Genomic DNA, 20,130 nt, shown 5'->3' with positions numbered 1-20,130 from the left:
TGATTTCCCGTCCCGGGTAACTATGATACCATGTAACCAAAAAATTTGTGAGAAATAATTCAGCCAAATGGTCGGATTTAACTGTCTTCTTTATTGGAATAAAGTTAGTTTGTTTGCCGAATTGGTCGATGACTGTCCAAATACCATCATGCTCATTGTGACTCTTGGGAAGATAAAAAATGAAGTCCATTGCTATACTCTCCCAAGGTTCGACTAGGAATAGGTAGAGGTTTTATTAGACGCAGTGCCTTATGTCTGTCAAATTTGACCTTTTGGCATACTAAGCAATTGCGAACAAACTCGTCCACATCTTTTTCGAGCTTTGGCCAATAGAAATACTGCTCTACACCTTTCAAAGTGATGTTTGTAAAAAGGTGAACAATGGCACTCTATCAAAACCTTGTTTCTCAACCCCTAAGTAACACACAGCATAGTTTTTGTATCAAATAGTCTTCCTTTAGAGTATAACCTGCAACTGTCTCCCCACTCTGTAAACGGTCAAAGATGTCTGCAAAATTTGGATTTGTGGCATACTGATCTACCATATCCTCGAAGTTCTGGCGATGAATCACCGAAATGGAAATTTGTGGCTTGTGAGACAATGCGCCTGTTACCAAGTTTCTTTTTTCCCTTAACATAATTGATTTGAAAGTGAAATTGCGACAAAATATTTGCCCCATTTCATTTGTTTTCCCGAGAGTTGTTCCTGGGACAAGAAGTATCGCAAACTTTGGTGATGGGTGAACGCTGTAAAATCGGCTCCGAGTAGAAAATGGCGCCACTGAGTAAGAGCATGGATGACTGCCAATAGCTCCTTTTTGTGAATCTGTGCAACCACTCTGGTCGTGAGAACATTCTACTCCTATAAGCTACAACATGGCCCTCTTGCATTAAGACCACTCCGAGATTGTGACCACACGCATCACAATAAACCTCAAATGGTGTTTGCAAATCTAGTAGTACTAACACTAGACCAATTGTCAACTTCCCTTTTAGAGTCTTGAATGCTGCAACCTCTGATGGTCCCCAAGAAAAGGAACCCCTTTTTGTGTCAGCATGTTTAACGGAGAAGCAATCTCTGCAATCTTTCGAAGGAACTGCCGGTAATACAAGCACAAGCCTAAAAAGCTTTGAACTTCCATGTACATTCTTCAAATCTGGCCAATCTCTAATGGTTTCATTCTTCGCCGAGTCCATCTTTACACCTTCTGCAGAAACAATGTGTCCTAAAGTATATCTTTAGCAAGAAAACTCACTCTTTGTTCCATTTACCATTGGTTGATGTTGCCGTAGTGCCTTGAAAACCTGTAACAGATGGTGTCTGTGCTCTACCTCACTCTTGAAGAATACGATGATGCTGTTGAAAAAGGTGGGCGCCCATAAATGACCGTTACTATCGTAATTTTTTGTCCATCATCCTATTGAACGTTGCAGGAACTTTCGTGAGATCGAAAGGCATCACCAAATACTTGTACAATCCAAAGGACGTCCTGAACGCATTCTTGTATACATCTCCAAGAACAATCCTTATCTAGCGATAGCCACTTTTCAGGTCGGTTCTGCCAAAACATGTAGAACCTTGTAGCCTATCTAGTATATCGTCGATCGTGGGTATTGGAAATTGTTCTTGATGGTGATTTTGTTGAGAGCTCTGTAGTCAATGCACATTCTCTAAGATCCATTTTTCTTCAATACCAGTAACACTGGCGAATAGTAAGGTGATGTATTGGGCTGAATTAGACCCTTCTCTAGAAGCTCTTTCGCTTAGTTTATAAATTCCTTGTTTTGGGCTCTGCTAATTGGGTAAGGTGGCTGGTTCGGTGGTGTTTTGCCAAGAATCAAATCAATGGTGCGATCTTGAGGTCACTGAGGAGATAACTCCTCGGTAAGCCTTCTGAGAAACAATCTGCCTCAACTTGCAAAAAATCTTGTCGTTCCTTCTCTAGGTTGGATAAATTTGACATTTTATTGTCATTCAACTCATTCAATAGATCGAGTAAACAAATAGAGTGGAATTTCGAAATGCTGAAGCTGATACAAGTGGAATGGGCTCACCCATTAATTTTACATCAAAAACTATTTCTCTATCCTTCTCATTCTTCAAAGTCGCTTTTCGCCCTGTAGTCGACCACAACGCCATTCTTATGAAACGAAGGGATTCCCAAAACTCTTTGGCTTGTCCTCTATCTAATCATTAGGTGCTTTGTTGGGGTGCTTGGCAAGCAGAAGCCCTTGTTCCCCGCACCCATTACATTTGCCCTCTTTGTAGTACTTGGCGTGCTGCTCTGCTGGCCCAAAGGTTTCTTTTTCTGTTGCTTTTCCTTTTTCCTGTTACCGTTGTTTGGTTCTTGTCTGGTCTTGATTGCCACAAGTCTGTGTGTAGGGTAAGTAGAGTGCCTGCATGCATTGCAAATCCCTTTTTGGCATGTCCCATGAGCCGTATCACAGAATCGGACTTTTTTTGCGAACAATAACAGTGTATCTCTTCGGGGAGTCCATAGCAGAACTGCTCAACTTGTTGCTTGCATGTGATTTTCTTGAAGTAGGAAACGGGTAGAAAAGTATCCCAAAATCTCTGATAGTACACATCTAGTGTGTCTTCCTTGGTTATCCGCAGATGATTCAAAGCAGTGATTACATCTTGTTCGTATTTCTGAGTGAGCGACGAAGAGGTGAAAACTTGCTTGAACTGCAACCACTGTGTCGGTGCTTCCATTCGTAATGGTAGAGTAGACCACTATGTTTGGGCATTCCCTTTGAGATAAGACGCCGCTCTTCGTACCTTGGAGTGCTTTGAGAGGTGCAAGAACTTCAAGAGGTGATTCAGATCCATATCATTCATCTTTTGGACACGAAGAATCAATCCAAAAAGCAATTGAAAAAGCACAAGAAGGGGACCAACTACCTTGGTTATTTGGGCCATCGATCTTCTTTTGCATCTGCAAGATAGCAGAAGAAGCGTATACGCTTTGAAGGACTACGCAGTTCTTCTTCTTCCTCTTCTTCTGACTGTTCTTCTACCTCTTCCGACTCGAGCCAGGAGGACAGAAAGGGCAACCTCTTTTCTACCAACCTCTTCATTTAAGGAGGTCACCTTTAAGGAACAGATTGAGCGGTTTTGTTGCGGGCTCCCTACAGAGATCCGAGATTACTCCCTTGAACAAAAGTCGAATTCTATCTAGGAATTAATGGGTCATGCAAAACGGGGTTTCTCGATACATTCGGGCATTTGACTTACCCCACTGAAGAGATCTTCACTCAGAGGACCAGACATACCTCCAACAATGAAAGTAGAAAGATAAAGAGTGCCCAAGAAAAGAAGGATACACGACCCCGACTGACTCTTCGAGAAAGGGCTAACTATCTCAAAGAGGGGAGGTGTTTTGGTTTCGGGGAACAAGGGCACATCTCCGCAAAGTGCCTCAAAGAGGCGCAACAAGGACTAACTGAAGACATGCCAAAGAGTTCGAGAGCAGCAGAGGAACGTGGCAGAAAAGGCAAGATGAAAGCAGGAGATTGCATGGGTACTGACCCAAGCTAGATAGATGAAAGTACAGACCTTTGCCGAGCTTGGGGCAAAGTTAAAGTGTCACAAATTGGTGACGTGGTTACCCCTAGGCATGGATATTCCCCGCATGGGCAACCCTAGAAAAGGAAGCTGCTCCCGAAAATGCTCCTGTTGACGTGGCATTGCAAGCCCGCAGAATCCGGAAAGGTTACCGTACTGCTGACGCGTCATTTCGTAAAAAGCGGCGCCATTTGCGGCAGTTTTGCTGCTTTTTCTACGCAAGCAAGAGTTAGAGAGAGAGAGAGAGAGAGAGAGAGAGAGAGCTTTTATTTGAAAAGTTTTGCTTTATTGCCAACTATGGCTTGTGAGATTAGGGCATACGCACCACAAAAGATAGAAAGAATTAGCACAATATCAATTGGTCGTAACTCGGACGAAAGCTTCACAATGTGAAGTCTGCATGTCCGCTATACAACTAAAAAATATACCTAGATGAATCCAGGATAAGCCCAGATTCACCCTTGAAGGAAAGTGCAAGGTATAGACCCATGGTAGTCACCCACAAGACGATATAACCATCAGCTCCATCATGTGGGTGAGTACCATGGGTCTATACCTTGCACTTTCCTTCAAGGGTGAATCTGGGCTTATCCTGGATTCATCTAGGTATATGGCTCGTGAGATCACAGAGCCACCCCTCAAACCGGCTCTTAAGAAACCTCCTACTCCCAGGATGTACACAGAGCAAGAATTGGAAGAGGTGGTTGATGCACGAATTGCTCAGCTTTTTGACGCGCAGAACAAAGCTAAAAAGCACGACAAAAAGTAGAAGAAAGGCGCTGACTTCCCGGCTTATTTGGGTCATCAGTCTACTTTTGAATCGGCAAGAAAGCAAAAGAAGCATGTTCAATTTGAAGGAGTACCCAATTCTTCTTCTTCTTCTTCTTCTTCTTTTGACAATTCTTCTAGCTCTTCTGACTCGAGCGAAGAAGACGGAAAAGGCAAAAAGCAAAGCAAAAAGCAAAGCTTCGGGAAGGGCAAGAAAAAGGCAAAGAACCCTAAATCTCGCCCGGTGGTTGACAGTTCTACAGAGGACTCGTCTTCAGATAGTTCGGACTCTGATGACAGCACCTTTTATGCAAAGAAGAAGAATTTTTATAAAGCCAACCAGTATGACTTTCTGGAAGATAAAAGCAAGAAAGTGTGAGAGTTTAAGGAAGGTGGACAGTCAATTTAATTTGACACGTTTTCTGATTATAGAGATGCTTCGAAGGCTTTGTTTTTTATATAGCAATTTGACATAGCTTTCTTAGGAGGGCGTTACTCAGAGCACTCTAAGATTTGGAGAGCTGCCTCTTATTCTAAGGGGAATGCTGGAACTTGGTGGTCCACGCTTCTATTAAACAAGACAGCGCCATTTAAATGGCTGAAATTCAAAAGGCTTTTTATTTCTTCATGGTTGACTCTAGAGTATGAACGCGACATACGAACTGCTTGGAACCATCTTCGGATGACCAAGAAGGATATAGTGGACGCTTATTGTGAGAGATTCTGGAGCTCTTTTCTACCCGCCTCTTCATTTAAGATGATCTCGTTCAAGGAACAGGTTGAGCGGTTAACCTTGGGTCTTCCTTCAGAGATCCGAGATCACTGCTTGGAACAGAAGTTGGCTTCTATTCAGGAGTTGATGAGTCATGCGAAACAGGGTTTTGCCATTCACTCTGGCACTCTGACCTACCCCACAGATGAGATCATGACGCAAAGAGCAGAACAGACTTCGAAAATGAAAGTAGAAAGAGAAAGAGCAACCCAGAACAGAAAGAAAAGGATGCACGACCCTAACTTACTCCTCAAGAGAGGGCTCGCTATATAAAGGAGGGGAAGTGCTTTGGATGCGGGGAAACTGGGCATATCTTTGCGAAGTGCCCTAAAAAGGCACAGAAAGAACAGAATGACAAGGACGACGAAAGGCCTGAGAGTTCGAGAGCAGGTGAGGACCTGAGAGTTCGAGAGCAGGTGAGGACCGTGTAAGAAAAGGCAAGATGAAAACATGACAGGTTCCAGATTGCGTGGGTAGTGATCCCAGCAAGATGGACGAGACTACAAAACTTTGCCGAGCTTGGGGCAAAGTGAAAGACCAAGCAGCCCTGATCTTCTTCGATGGAGGAGCGAAGGCCAACTTCATTTCACTAGAATTGGCGGCACGGCTCGAGATCACTCCCGATTGGATGGGACCACTTGTAGAGGCAGTTCTAGCTGCACCCGGTAGGGATGTAGCCATTACACTTGTCATTGGCAAACTTCGGTTGCATTGTCAGGGGTATTTGGGCATGAGGACTTTTACATTATGCCTTTGGAAGGTTGTGGTGTCCTCTTGGGAATTCCCTGGTACCACAAGAACAACACCGTGGTCGACTATCGGGCGAGGAAAGCGACATTTACCACAGAGAAGGGCAGAACCATTGTACGCGATGTAAAAGGGCGAGTCTGTCCCTATTGTATTGGCTTCGACCATTTCTAAATAAATGAAATCCAGTTTGTTTGTTTACTCGATCTTTTTGAAGTGTTGAGTGATGAGGATAGGACAAATATGTATGAACTTGATAAAGAACGGCAAGATTTTTTCCACTCTCATGCCGATTGCTTCTCAGTGGGCCTGCCAGGCTAGTTATCATCCGCTCGCCCTGAAGATGCTCCTTTTCTCTAAGCAAGCAAGAGTTAGCGAGAGAGAGCTTTTATTTAAAAAGTTTTGCTTTATTGCCGAGTATGGCTTGTGAGAGAAAACCTCTTCTGCTTTATTTCTTGAAGAGCTTTTGATTTTACAGCTATTGGGGCTCTGCTTTTAGCATCCCTTGTAAACCTTTAAGTAAGTGGGCAGGCCTCCCACTCTACAGAGCATCTAGACGCAGAGTCTGAGAGTGAGTGCCTGCCTACACTCTTGTACTTTGAACACAGATTAATACAAAAAACAATTCCGAAAGGGGCGCCAATCTTTGGGGCCAATATCTCCAGGCACGGAACTTTTCTGGGCTAGTGTCGAATCAATTGTGAACTGTGAACTGTCCAAGTCTGTTACAGAAAGATCAAGAAGCCCTTATCTTTTTTGATGGAGGAGCCAAGGCCAACTTAATTTCATCTGAATGGCGGCGCGGCTCGAGATTACACTCGACAGGATGAGACCACGAGCAGAGGCAGTTCTAGCGGCTCCCGGACGAGACATAGCCATTACGCCTGTCATTGGCAAACTTCGTTTGCATTGTCAGGGGTATTTAGGGCACGAGGACTTTTACATCATGAGTTTGGAAGTGTGTGACGTCCTCATAGGAGTCCCTTGGTACCATAAGAACAACTCCGTGCTCGACTATCGGGCCAAGAAAGCGACTTTGACTAATGAAAAGGACTGAAAAATTGTACTTGATGTAAAACTGAAGGGCGAGTCTGTTCCCACCCCTAGGAAAGTATTGCACGGGCAGCCACGTCATCACTTTGTGACAGACACCACCTTGAAAGGTGTGGAGCGTTTCTTCTTTTTGGCCGAGACTCAACAAAGATGTGGACGACCTTGTTTGCAGTTGTTTAGTATGCCAGAAGGTCAAGTTTGACAGGCATAAGGTACATGGATTACTACAACCTTTACCCATTCCCACCCCACCCTAGGAAAGTACTGCAGTGGATTTCATTTTTGATCTCCCGAAGACACAGACTGGGCATGATGGCGTTTGGACTATCATCGACAGATGTAGCAAGCAAGCTCACTGCATTCCAATGAAGAAAACAGTCAAGCCGGATCATTTAGCAAGGTTGTTCATTTCACAGATTTTCCGACTACATGGCATGCCTGAGACAATAGTCTGCGACAGAGATCCCCGACTCACGAGTTTGTTTTGGAGGGCTATTTGGGAGAACATTGACACACAGTTGCAATTCTCGTCTTCATTCCACCCGCAGACAGATGGGCAATCTGAGATTGAAAATTCAACTGTTCTGGATTTATTGAAGTCTTACATCTTTGATCAGAAGACTCAATGGGAAAATTTTTAGCCCTCGGTGGAATTTGCCTACAATAACACAATTCACTCTTCGACAGGGAAGGCGCCATTTGAGATCATTGAAGGTGCTCCGAACGTTCCACCTTCCTTAGCACTAAAGGTAAGATTTTTGAAGCCGACCAGTACACGAGGGACTTGGACACTACTTTTGCCAAGGTCCTGGAGGCTTTAGCGAAATCTCAAGAACGACATAAGAAGGTAGCAGATCAACATCGACGAGATTTGAAACTAAAGGAAGACGATTGGGTGCTTTTACGTTTTTAGAAGGCACGCCTAAGAAAACGAAAAGGAAAGGAGCGACTTTTTCGAAAGCTTAGCATGAGGTATTATGGCCCTTTCCAGATAAAAGAAAAGATAAATGATGTCTCCTTTAGACTCAAGATGCCCGATACTTGGAAGATTCACAATGCATTCCATGTGAGTCTATTGAAGCCTTTTAAAGGCGATCTGCCAGTTGATGGGGAGCTTGATGAGCAACCCGAAGTGGAGGAAAGCGAGGAGATACTCGTTCAAGAACAGATTTTGGCACACAAGGACAGAAGTATAAAAGGTAAAGTGATTAGGCGGTTCTTGGTTAAATTCAAGAACTATCCTGCATTGGATGATGCGAAGTGGATGGAGGAAGAGGACCTAGCAGATACTCCTCAGATTTTGGAACTTTACCTTGAAGCATTCAGTTTAGTGTAGTCTACTCCGATAGAACCCCGAATTCAGCGAGGGTGAATCTAGTGCAACAGGTTTGCACAAGAGGGGAGTTACTTCACTCTTTTGTCAACAGATTACTCTGGTTTTTGAATAAGGTCATTGATGTCCTCTTTGGGTTTCAGGGATACTAATGGGCTGACTAGTATTCTGCTGTATGACTTCATGATACAAAATTTCCGAAATTGAATATGATTGATTTGTGCTCTCTCATCTCTATAGACATGATTGTAATAAGGATCAGTTAATCGGGCATCAGTGAGGTCCATGTTGGGTCTAGATGTGATTACTACATACGTTGCCGATGGTCATGGTCTGAGAGTTGGAATCAATTTTTTATGTGATTTGTCATGTGATGTCTTGTGATGTGACTGTCGTTTTGTACAAGTACTAGATGTGTCGTGTCTAGTGTGTCGGTACTAACAGTCAGTGTCTACTAAGACAGTTTATGGCCTTTGTCTGTTTCGTAGGCGTAATCGAGGGCAATTACTATCGAGGGCGATTACAATTCTTTCAAGAGGGGGGCATGTCACAAACTGGTGACGTGGCAAAGCCATCCAGACAGACACACACACCCAGCTGTTGATGTGGCAAACTTGCTGACTGTACGGATTTTAGGGATACACGTTGATAGTGTTCACGTGGCAAGGCGTACAGATTTTTATGCTTTTTGCGCTAACAGGCATACGGATCTCCGCAAATTACGATGGCAGCTTTTGGGACAGTTTGCTTTTGATTTTAGATGCTTTTGGGGCTCCGCTTTTAGCAACCCTTTGTAACTCTTTATAAGTGGCCTTAGGGGTTCACTCTGCAGAGCATCTGGACGCAGAGTCTGAGGGCGAGCACCCACGGGTCTTTTGTACTTTGCTCAAAGATAAATATAAAAATAAATACCGAAAGGGGCGCCAGTCTTTTGGGCCAATATCTCTTGGCACGGAACTACGCCGGCCCGTGTTGTCTCGGCCCGTGTTGTCTCTCTCTTGTGATCTGTGAATAAATTTGAAGTGAATCCTTGCTGTGTCGCAGTAGAATCTTGACTTGGGGTGTCCAAGTTTGTTACAGTTCACCTTATTTTAAAAAGTGATTGGCTGCCCACTTTAAAATAAAACAGAAAATAGGCAGCGCCCCCCTCATGGGCTGAAAACAGCAATCTCTCTCTCTCTCTCTCTCTCTCTCTCTCTCTCTCTCTCCCCCTCCCCCCCCCCCCCCCCCGCCCCCCTTTCCTACTATTCCAACACTCCACTTGCTTAGCTATTCTTGCAAAGAGTTCGCCAGCTATGCCTGCTAGCTCCTGAAGAGTACAAATGCAACCTAGGCCCCCTCTGTTAGGCCAGGCTTGCCAGCGCTAGCACAAGGAGACTCTACTACAGGGAAACTAGAAGTGATCGCGAAAAGCTGGCGTACGGAGGCCGCTTGTTTGTACTAGGAGCGACAGGTGAAGTTTGTGAATACGCTCTATGGTTTAGTTGCTTTTTGTGGGTGTTTTTTGTAGGTATTCCATCGCAGAATAGGAGCAAGGAGGGCTTCGACCTATGTTACAAGCTTGGACAGTCCAAGCGAGATATCAATAGCAACACACGAATAGAAACTTCAAAATCACTGAAGTTTAAGAGAGAGGGAGAGAGAGTCGACAAGGCACGGCGGAGTTCCGCACCCAGAAGCACCGGCCCCAAAGACTGGCGCCCCTTTCGGTATTTCTTTATTATTAATCACATCAAGGTACAACTCCCGAGGGTCCCATGCTCTCAGACTCTGCGTCCAGATCAAGGGTTCTTTTGTTCATACAAGGGATGACCAAAAACAGAGCCCCAAAAGCAATTAGTTTAAAAGCACTGAACACCAAAAGCCATGTCATCACTTTGTGACAACCTACGCTTACGGATTCTGAACAGAATCGGAAACGGTCTGCGGAGCTTTTTGTTGTGACTACAAAGGAACTGAGAGCTCGTCTCTCGGGAATTTCCCTAACGGGAAGGAAACGAACATCGAGTCTAAGATCTAGAACGGAGGGGTTTTCTCTGGTTCTTGTGCTTGTAAAAAGATTCTCCTTGAATAAAGATTCTTTTTACGGGGGGAACGAGCCCATTCTGTGGTCCCCAATATTGTGTCGATCTTCTCCCTCGTCTCTTTTGGTCAATATCCTATTTATTTTCAGCTTATCGATTATTCGTGTGCGCCTCCGTTTGTGACAAGTTGCATATAATTTGCAGAGAAAGGTAGACTGACACGTGGTGTTTTTTCTCAGTGAATTATGGTGTACATGTTTCTGTGAATGATTTTGTCATAAAGGCAGTTGTGTCAGCTCTGAAAGAGGTCCCTGAAGCTAACGGTAAGCGGTTAGCCTTCATTTGTGTTTGTTTTCTCTCTTTGTTCTCTCTGTATGCTTTGCCCGGGCTTATTTGCCTTTGACATGGGTTTTCAGCTCATTGGGATGAGAACTCTGGACTCGTTCCGGGGTCTTCTATAGATATTTCAATTGCTGTAGCCACAGAAAGGGTAGACATCAAATCTCATCTTGTGCACAATTTGCAGAAAGGGCTTTCAACTGATTTCTGTTTGCTTTTTGTGGAATGCAGGGCCTTATGACTCCCATCCTTCGCAATGCAGATCAAATGTCACTTTCAGACATCTCTTCAGAGGTTTTTATGCATTGAATTTCAACGTATCTAACATTCAAAACGTATTTCTACCAAAAGGTTTTTGCATGGCTGATAATTTTATGTGCAACAGCAAATTGCATATAACTTGAGCAGATGGTTTTACAACATGTGTAGATTGCATTTAATTTGAGCAGATGCTTTTACAAAATGTGTAAACATCCCCCGCCCCCCTCCGTCTCTCTACCTATCTGCCAATTAGGGAGACACTTCATAGAGAATGATATTTCAGTGATACCTTGTATGTTTGGACTATGGTTCGAATTTTGAGATAGGTAGTTCATTTCAGCCTTTAACTTTAGTCTTATTTTTCTGTTTCTATGAGATGAGAGATTTCCTTCGTTGTATGTACTGGCTTGGTCTCATAAGCCGCCTAGCCTTTTAGGTACGTCAATATACTCTTTCTTTCTCTCTCTCTCTCAACTAGTTCTGCGCTTCCCTCACAAGATCTCCGGATTTTGTACAACATTCCCCTTCGGGTAGGGTAATCCTTTCCCGGGAGCAGGTTCTGCTACCCAAGGGGCATGTGTGATGTGGAGGCTGAAAGAAGCAGCCTTGAAGCCACCATGAAGAGTTTCTACAGAGGGCCACTTTTCGAGCATCGGCCACCACTGTGTGGGGTTAATTTTTATTTTTTTTTAAATGGAGGGTGGCCACATTCCCTCCTCTCCCGGCTCATCTGCGGCAACATCCCCATGTTCTCTCGCTCAGCAACCCCACTTGGGGAGGGGAAGGAGATGCGCTCCACCCCTCTCCTTCTGCGTGCCTTCGGCAGCCCACAAGCCTTCAACCCTTCCTCTCTGTGTCTCGAAGACAATTAGCTGACACCCTCTCTCTTTGCCACCCTTGGTGGGCAAGGGCTGTGGGCGGCAAGCCAACGTGGGCCACTTGGGATAGTAAGGTCTGCAAGGCGGTGGCCGGCTTGCCACACACACACACTTTACTGGGGAGAGCTAGAGAGAGGCAGTCCCAGAGACACATTACAGATTTCTTTTCACTAGATATGGGACAGCCACAGGAGCAGCCACCACTGCAGAGCTCGTCCCACACTCATTCGACCACTACTGGCACTCTCATCGACCGAGCATTGGAGCTACAGAGATACAGACGACCGCGACTGAGGAGAGGAGCTACACAGCATCGACGGAGACTACAACAGAAGATTCGAGCCATACTCTCTCGACATCCAGAGTGCAGATGAGGATGGATCCTCACCATTTCTTCCATCTTTGTTTCACACACTGTTACATCCAGTTTACCGGGTACCTATTGTATCAGCTGCTACACCCACGTAGTTTTAGATTGTAGTAGTAGTAGTAGTATTTTGTTCCACTTCTAGTTCTTTCCTAGTTCTTTTGTACCCAGACATGGTATTAGATTCACTATTTTGTAACTGATTGGTCTCATAGGTCATTTTGGCCTTTTGAAGACGTTAATATAACATTTCATTTCATTTCTCTCGCCGAGTAGTTCTCTCCCATATACACACACACACACAGACACACCCCATCTCACCTCTCAGCTCTCCCTTAACACGCTCTTCCCCGCTCTCTCTCTCTCTCTCTCTCTCTCTCTCTCTCTCTCTCTCTCTCTCTCTCTCTCTCTCTCTTTTGTGAACATACACACGCAATCATACATGCACATACGTTTACTCTCTCAAAATCAGACTTATCTAGAACGCGTAACACGAATGACAATGGGATCCCTATGGAACGGGGGAACGGCTGAGGGGCCCGGAACAGGAACCGCATGGAACGGGAGGCATAAAAAAACCTAAATAATACTTGAGAGAGAGAGAGAGAGAGAGAGAGAGAGAGAGAGAGAGAGAGAGAGAGAGAGAGAGAGATGAAAATGAAATGATATATTAACGTCTTCAAACGGCCAAAATGACGTATGAGACCAAGTTGTTACAACGTAGTGAATCTGATACCGTGTCCGGATACAAAAAAAGGATCTAAAACAAAATACAACTACTAAAAGCTGGGACTGTATTGATGTGCCAGCTTATACAAAAGGTACAGAAGGTGTAGTACAATGGAAGAAGGAGGGGAAATGGAGAGGATCCATCCTCATCTGTACTCTGGACGCCGAGAAAGTATGGCTGGATCCTCTGTTGTAGTCTCCGTCGATGTTGTGTAGAGAGAGAGAGAGAGAGAGAGAGAGAGAGAGAGAGAGAGAGAGAGAGAGAGAGAGAGAGAGAGAGAGATGATGAAATGAAATGTAATATTAATGTCTTCAAAAGGCCAAAATGACCTATGAGACCAAAAGGTTACATGTGGTGAATCTAATACCAGGTCTGGGTACAAAAAGTACAAAGAATTGAAAAGAAAATAGTGGGTAGGGGTGGGGTGAAAGTTGATACAAGAGAGAGAGAGCTTGAGTCTTGTGTCAATGGCAAACGTGTAGACTTGAGAGCTTAAAAGAGCTTGATAGTTTGTGTGAAGATAAGGGGTGGGGTACTTTAAAGGTTGGAGCGTCACTCACAAAAAGACTGTTTTAAAAAACAATCCATTCATGGCCAGCTGTTTCGGCCATTTCAAGCCGTTCTGGTACCAACTGCATCTCGAGAACGGCAACAGTTCCGAGACGTTCCTTTCAGTCACCAATGCCTGGAACGTTGTTCCTTGCTGGAACGTCGTTCTGACGTACGAGGGGCCATTTTGGGACGTTCTCGGTAACACTCCTCAAAACACACATATACACACATACATACAAGCTTATTCACACACACTTTCTCCATACGCACGCACAAGTACATACCTATCCACAAGCACACGCCTATACGCACTAACACGAACCATTAAAAAAAAAACATATATATACGAGCACTCTCGGTTGTAACCACCTACATATATAATGATCATTGAAGAGAGACAAAATCCACAACTTATGGAGGTTATCTACGATAGGAGTGCATGTAGCGGATCGAATCAGTTCTTAACCCCTCGACAACCATCTGACGGCAGGCGAAAATTGGTTGAAATCTACCTGGAAGCTTCTCACATGGCTATGATGCGATCTTCGTGGTTGGCGACAAGCACAGTATGCCACTTCCCCGGTAATAATGCTTATGTTTATGAAGTTTAAACCACTGTAAAAGAAACATCGAATAACCGAAAATCTAATATCCTCCATCGAGATTTTAACTACCAACCAAACAGGCAAATCTAGTTTACACCACAAAACTTTTGTAATTTTAGGCCACGAAGAATTGTATAAAGTCCATCCTCCTCTAGCTCTTAGGTCCACACAGGCCAAGGTAGAGCATCTAGCCACATGATTGTGCCATGCATTTCCATGTGAGGCCAGGGAAGCAACCATGAGCTCTCATACTCCACTTTGACTAGGCAAATGAGGATTTGTACTAATCACACCTTAATTGGCCTCTCCTTGGTGCTTTCTTGGCTTGTAGTGCTTTCTTGGCCTGTAGTGCTTTCTTTGCTTGTGGTACTTTCTTGGCTTATGTGACAAGGCTATGACAACCACTAACCTTTCTTTCCCTTGATTTTTATTTAATTTTTGGGACCCTCCTTGTGAAGTCACAAATGGCCGGACATTGTATGGCCAGTGTGAAATGGCTGAGGGTGGAGAGTTTCACCGGCAATAGTGAAGGCCAGGTCGCCACGAGTTGGTCGGGCCAATCGCCATTGACATCCGAGTAGTAAAAGGGTGGCTTGGCTCAGTTCAAAAGTAATTTAGGCCCCATGCGACACTTTATGAGTTGGTGGGTGTTAGGAAATTAACTCAAAACGGCAAACCGAACACTTGGCGGCTCCAAAGATCAACTGCAAGACACATCAGCTTGGGGCGTCCAAAATTGAGAGAAGGCTGATTCTTCTTCATTAAGTGCCCCTCGAAAAAGGTTCTGCAAGTTGGTAAAACATGATCTGCATCTTTCTCTAGGGGTTGGACCTTCCTCTGGCTGGAGTGCATCCAGTCAATCGGCCATGCCACGTCATGTCTTTATGACATGATGGGTGATGGGAACATTGGAAAGGGAATATTCCATTGGTATGGTAAGTAATTTGAAATGGAAAAGGAATATGCATAAAGATACGGGCACAAAAATAAAGATGGGTTCTGAGAAGTTTTTTCTAGAAGGTGGAATATTTTCAAGTGCTTTCCGAGAAAAGCAGATGCTTTAGCGTGAATCTGTGTGTGCAGTCCATCTGTGCTTGAGAATTGCATCTAGGACGCCTGGGAAGTGTCATATAGCATTGGTCTTTAGCGCACTGAGTTTTTAACAGTTTGACACCATTTTAAAAATTGACCGGCTGGTAGCCAATAATCAAATACAGTAATGCTCTACAAAAAAAGACCAGCGTGGGCTGAAAATATATGATCTCTCTCTCTCTCTCTCTCTCTCTCTCTCTCTCTCTCTCTCTCTCTCTCTCTCTCTCTCTCGGCCAAATTTGCTGACATCCCTCCCTCTCCTCTAGCGCCCCCTTTGCAGCTATTCTTGCCGGCACCGCCCCAGCTATTCCTACCAGTCGCAGGTGGCTATAAAATCAGCCAGCTCTCTCTCCCCCCTAGTTCTACGAGCGCTAGCAGTAAGGAGCACCTCCGCCAAGACTGTGCAAGTGATCGTGCGAAGCTAGCGTGTGAAGGTCGCTTTTCCACACTTGGAGGGATAGGTAGCCATTGTGAATACGCTCTACGAGTAGTAGTTTTTATGTTTGTGCTTTTTGCAGGTACTCTATCACGAAGGAGGGAGGAGGCCTCGGCCTATGCTCAGGGATTCCGAAAACGGAATCAAGAACAGACTACGGAGTTTCACACTGTGTGTGCAGACGGAATTGAGAGCTTGCCTCTCGGAATTTTCCGCACGGGAAGAAATTGACCATCGAGTCTGAGATTTAGAACGGAGTGGTTACTTCGGTTCTTGTGCTTGTAAAAAGATCCTTCCTAATAAAGATTCTCTTTGGGGGGGGGACAATTCCACTGGTCCCCAATATTGTGTTGATCTTCTCCCTCGTCTCTTTTGGTTGAAAGTTTTTTTTTTTTTCAAGTTGTTGAATAATCTTTCAACCAAAAGAGACCAAGGGAGGAGATTGACACCAATATTGGGGACAGAAGATGGGGGTTGGTCCCCAATACTGTGCCGATCTTCTCCCTCATCTCTTTTGGTTGAATGTTTATTTATTTTCAGCTTGTTGATTATTTGTGTGTGCTCCCGTTTGAGAGAGAGAGAGAGAGAGAGAGAGAGAGAGAGAGAGTGAGTGAGTGTGAGAGTGTTAGAGTTGAACCAACCAACTAGGCAATGAAATAGATGATTACACAATGGTGCTGAGTGCTCCTTGTATATTAGCGTTGGCAAATTTCCCTATCCAAAACTCTGACAAACAAATAAAATAAATAGGTAAATAATGGGATCATATTGGGCCATTCACTTGAGAATTTCTAAGTTGGTAGAAATCCTAACCGCTTTTGTCTTTAGTTGAGGTTTTAGGCCCTTGGCCGGCTTCATTAAGTTGGTCAGGACTTCTTGTGCTTCTTTAGTTAGAGTTTAGGCCCCTGGCCGAGCTTTGCAAGTTGGCTGGGGTTAGGTTCAGGGAGTTCAAACCTCCTTTGTCTCCAGTGGTTGAGCTGTCAGTAGATTGTGACCTGATGTTTGTCTTGTCTTCATGATGACTATACCATGAGTCTTTAACTTTTAGTTTCAAAGGTGAATTCGGGTTTTGCCTTGATTCATCTATAAGATTTAGATGCAGAGGAGGTGGTATATTCTCGCTCGACATGCTCCAAGATATGAGTAAAGGGAAAAATTCAGTCATCTTCTTGCAGCATTTCACGTGAAGCCTATAGGTCTTTCTGTGCCTATTTTTTCTTGGGGTTAATGTGATGTAGACGCTTCTTAGTTCGATGATCACATTGTCATTTGCACGATCTGATTGTAGGAGATCTGGCATGTAGTCTTGATTCTTGTATGGTGCATTGCAGTGTGTGATTGGGGTGAGACTGGCTACTGATTGATCTGTTTTCCACCTTTGACTTTAGTCATGTGCTTTCTTAACGAGCATCTCAAAAGCCATCCCATTGTGGCCGATACCTTTTGCCACGGTTTCCGGCCTGCCCAAAGGGCAAAGGCCATAGAGTTGGGTTCTGTTTTTGCTAATGAAAAATAGGAGGTAGCCTCGACTAAAAAATGATTTTTGGTGCAAAATTGTGTGATTCGTTGGATCCATGATGGTCATTAATTACGTAGATAGTGTATAAATAATGATTACAACTCATGACTGTGTCTTGAATTATGAAGATCTATATGGGAGTTATGAAATTATGTTTTGTTGGATCCATTATGGTCAATAATTACATAGACAGTGTATAAATAATGATTACAACTCATGACTGTGTCTTGAATTATGAAGTTATGTTTTTTATCTTCTAGGTAGATGTGTAGTAGTATTCAATTCTAGTCTTTAGCTTACAATAGGATTTAAGAATTTGTTCTTTTAGAAGTTGTTGTGTGGAGTCTGAATTCTAGGATTAATTCTTTTTTATGTTCTATCTTTGTTTGTTTAAAGGTCAGTACTTGTTTGTAGTTTAGTCAAGTAAGCTTTTCAAGTTATTTTTCTTATGCTTTTTCTAAAAGCATTTTCAATTGAATAAGTGTTTGTTTTTATTTAGCTTTGTTTCGTAACAAATAAAGTGATTTAGTTTTTCCTTTATCTATTTTTTGTCCCTTGCTTTTGTATTTTTGTGAGTGTTTTAGTCTCTTATAATTTGTAAGTTCAAACTTTTCTGACCTTACGAAGGAATATATCCATATGGAAAGTAAAGGAAGTCGATGCATTACCTAAGGGTGTTAAAACCAAGGAATCAAAGAGAGATATTACTGCCTATTCATAAATATGGAGTATTTATAACATTGTGATGTTCAGATCTAGTATTATTATATTGTTTTCCTTCAATGGATGATGCACACATGGAGTAATGACATTGCGATGGGTGTTTCTTTGTCGTATTTGGAGGCAGGCCTCATGATTTTTCCTCTTGTTTACTCAAGTCCTATCATGCATTTGCGGCACGATTCGCACGTCAAGCGTCATTGAAAATGTCGTAAAATGCTCCTCATCTTCATGCAGGTGAAGCTTTTGGCTGGGAAAGCACGTGATGGCAAGCTTCAACCTCATGAGTTTCAAGGAGGTTCCTTCAGGTGAGCTGGCTTTAGAGTCTTCATTCGAGATTTTGTGCGCGTGGAGGAAAGGGAGCTGCTTCATATGCAAAACCCATTTTGACGTATTGGAAGCTGTGTTGCAGCATTTCAAACCTAGGCATGTTTGAGGTAGATCAATTCTGTGCCATCATCAATCCGCCACAGGTATGTTCCAGTACTTGAATATACGGATCAACGCACAGGCTGACTAACACTGGAATAAAAAGCTGGCATTGATCCATTGCTTTTGCCTAGGCATGTATACTTGCGGTTGGTCGTGGTGAACCCTCCGTCCTGTGGCAAGAGGATCCACATGGTCAGTCACTGTATTGACTTGTTTTTCTTCGCCCATCTTTTTTTTTTTGGTTGATAATCAGAATCATCATATTCTCTATGCAACATCAGATCCCACTCAAGGAAAGCCTATTGCTGTGACGAAGATGACTCTTACCTTATCTGCTGACCATCGAGTGGTGGATATTGACATCGGAGGTTTGATGCTACCATATTGAATGTTGTGTTTGTTTTCGTACTAAGATTTTTGTAACCTTGCCTCTAAAATCCTTTCTTCTTTTCTTGAAGGTCGATTCTTGGATGTATTAGGCGGAATTTTGAGGGATCCGAGGAAACACTTGCTATAAGCAGGGTTTTGGGGGGACTTCGAAATTTCTTTTGTGCACTTTGATGAGCATATGGTAGAATAAAGCGCAACAAAGAATATACAGAAATGTAATAAAGAAGAGGCTCTTTGTAGCTAGTTAGACACGAATCATTGCTTGTACAGCTTTGTTGGCATCCGGGTTGAAGGGACTGAGGTGAGGTCTTTGGTGCCTCTATATTGTCAAATGTACCAAAATGTCAGTCTCCCTTTGTGCCATTTTTGAAACGACCCGCAAGGGGTTGATGACTCTCTCTCTCTCTCTCTCTCTCTCTCTCTCTCAACACATCTGCACATGCGCAGGCTCATAAACCACCTGTATGGCATGCATCAAGCTTGTTGTTTTGCAGAGTTTTTTTTTTTTTGGCATGCTGTTTCATAGTAGGGATGGCCCCCAAATACCAAGTAGTTTCTTTTGTATCCCAAGCCTGCCACTCACCCCCTCAGTTCTGTCTTCACCTGATGATTGATTATCAAACATTTAAATCAACACATGTGAGCTCACTCGAAGCAATAGAATCTGGTCAGCATTGATCTCACTATCTATATCTATATCAACATTGACCGTCCCCTGATCCCAAGATACAGGTGGAGAAGCATCAGCAGTATCAAAAGGGTCATTACGAGGAGTGTGCACGTATATTGCAGTTGGGTCTGGGCTCCACATCAACATGTGTATGGACCTTTCGCCATCCTTCCCCTTTTCTTGATCATTGCTTTAACTTCGTTCCCCACTTACAGGCTATGGAAAGCTCCATCCAGGACGACAAGCAGCCTGTTAAAGTAAGAAAACATCTCTTTTTCTATGACACAAGTGGAGTTTCGTCGAAAGCTCAAGGGCAAAAACATACCAGTGGGAAGGGTTTCCAGTTACCAGCCTAATCCTTGCCAATGGACTTCTGTTTGTAAGTAAACCCAAGAAAAGAATCTATTGAGGAGGGTGCATGTTTGGGAATATGCCGGCTTGCATATGGATTTCACTCTTCAGGTCGACTTGCTCCCTAACGAATTTTGGTTTTAGCTTTTCTATTGCTGTGCTTTTGTTTAGGTCATGCGGTTGAGAAGACTTGGTGTGTGTGTGTGTGTGTGTGAGAGAGAGAGAGAGAGAGAGAGAGAGATGAAATTTTCATCTTCAAGAAGTTTACCATGGCATCAAAACATGCGCACAAAAGAGTGTCTCCTCTCACTATGGGGAGGGAAATGGTTGTTACATTGAGGCAACGACCCAAAGGTTGGTAGGCTTGGGTGATTCCTAGTGGCTCGATGGGGACAACCTTAGGATTACTAAACAAGCAAGACAAGAAGAGGGAAAAGAAACTAGAAGCGAAGGGGTGGTATTCGGCGGTGTTGTAGAAGAATTGAAAGAGTGAAACTGTTGTATGATTGGCTTCCCTTCGTCA

At 43.7% G+C, this 20,130-nt stretch overlaps 1 protein-coding gene across 2 annotated transcripts in view; it reads left to right on the top strand.

Annotated features, from left to right (window-relative positions):
- LTA3 (Dihydrolipoamide acetyltransferase, long form protein) overlaps positions 1–18,982 on the top strand; it is a 184,734-nt gene extending 165,752 nt beyond the window's left edge. For both annotated transcript variants that reach the window (XM_086523557.1, XM_086523560.1), the window contains exons 9-16: positions 10,505–10,588; positions 10,682–10,755; positions 10,836–10,898; positions 18,002–18,072; positions 18,177–18,237; positions 18,328–18,388; positions 18,478–18,564; positions 18,655–18,982. In XM_086523557.1, coding sequence (XP_086379683.1) covers positions 10,505–10,588; positions 10,682–10,755; positions 10,836–10,898; positions 18,002–18,072; positions 18,177–18,237; positions 18,328–18,388; positions 18,478–18,564; positions 18,655–18,713 — 560 coding nt within the window. In that variant the 3' untranslated portion in view covers positions 18,714–18,982. The remainder of the gene's footprint in view (positions 1–10,504; positions 10,589–10,681; positions 10,756–10,835; positions 10,899–18,001; positions 18,073–18,176; positions 18,238–18,327; positions 18,389–18,477; positions 18,565–18,654) is intronic.
- Positions 18,983–20,130: the final 1,148 nt, after the last annotated feature.

This window comes from Adiantum capillus-veneris, chromosome 1, assembly GCF_014529385.1.
Source record: "Adiantum capillus-veneris isolate H3 chromosome 1, ASM1452938v2, whole genome shotgun sequence".
Lineage (NCBI taxonomy): Eukaryota > Viridiplantae > Streptophyta > Polypodiopsida > Polypodiales > Pteridaceae > Adiantum > Adiantum capillus-veneris.
Note: the sequence above shows the minus strand (reverse complement) of the source record. Positions and strands in the feature narration are given on the sequence as shown.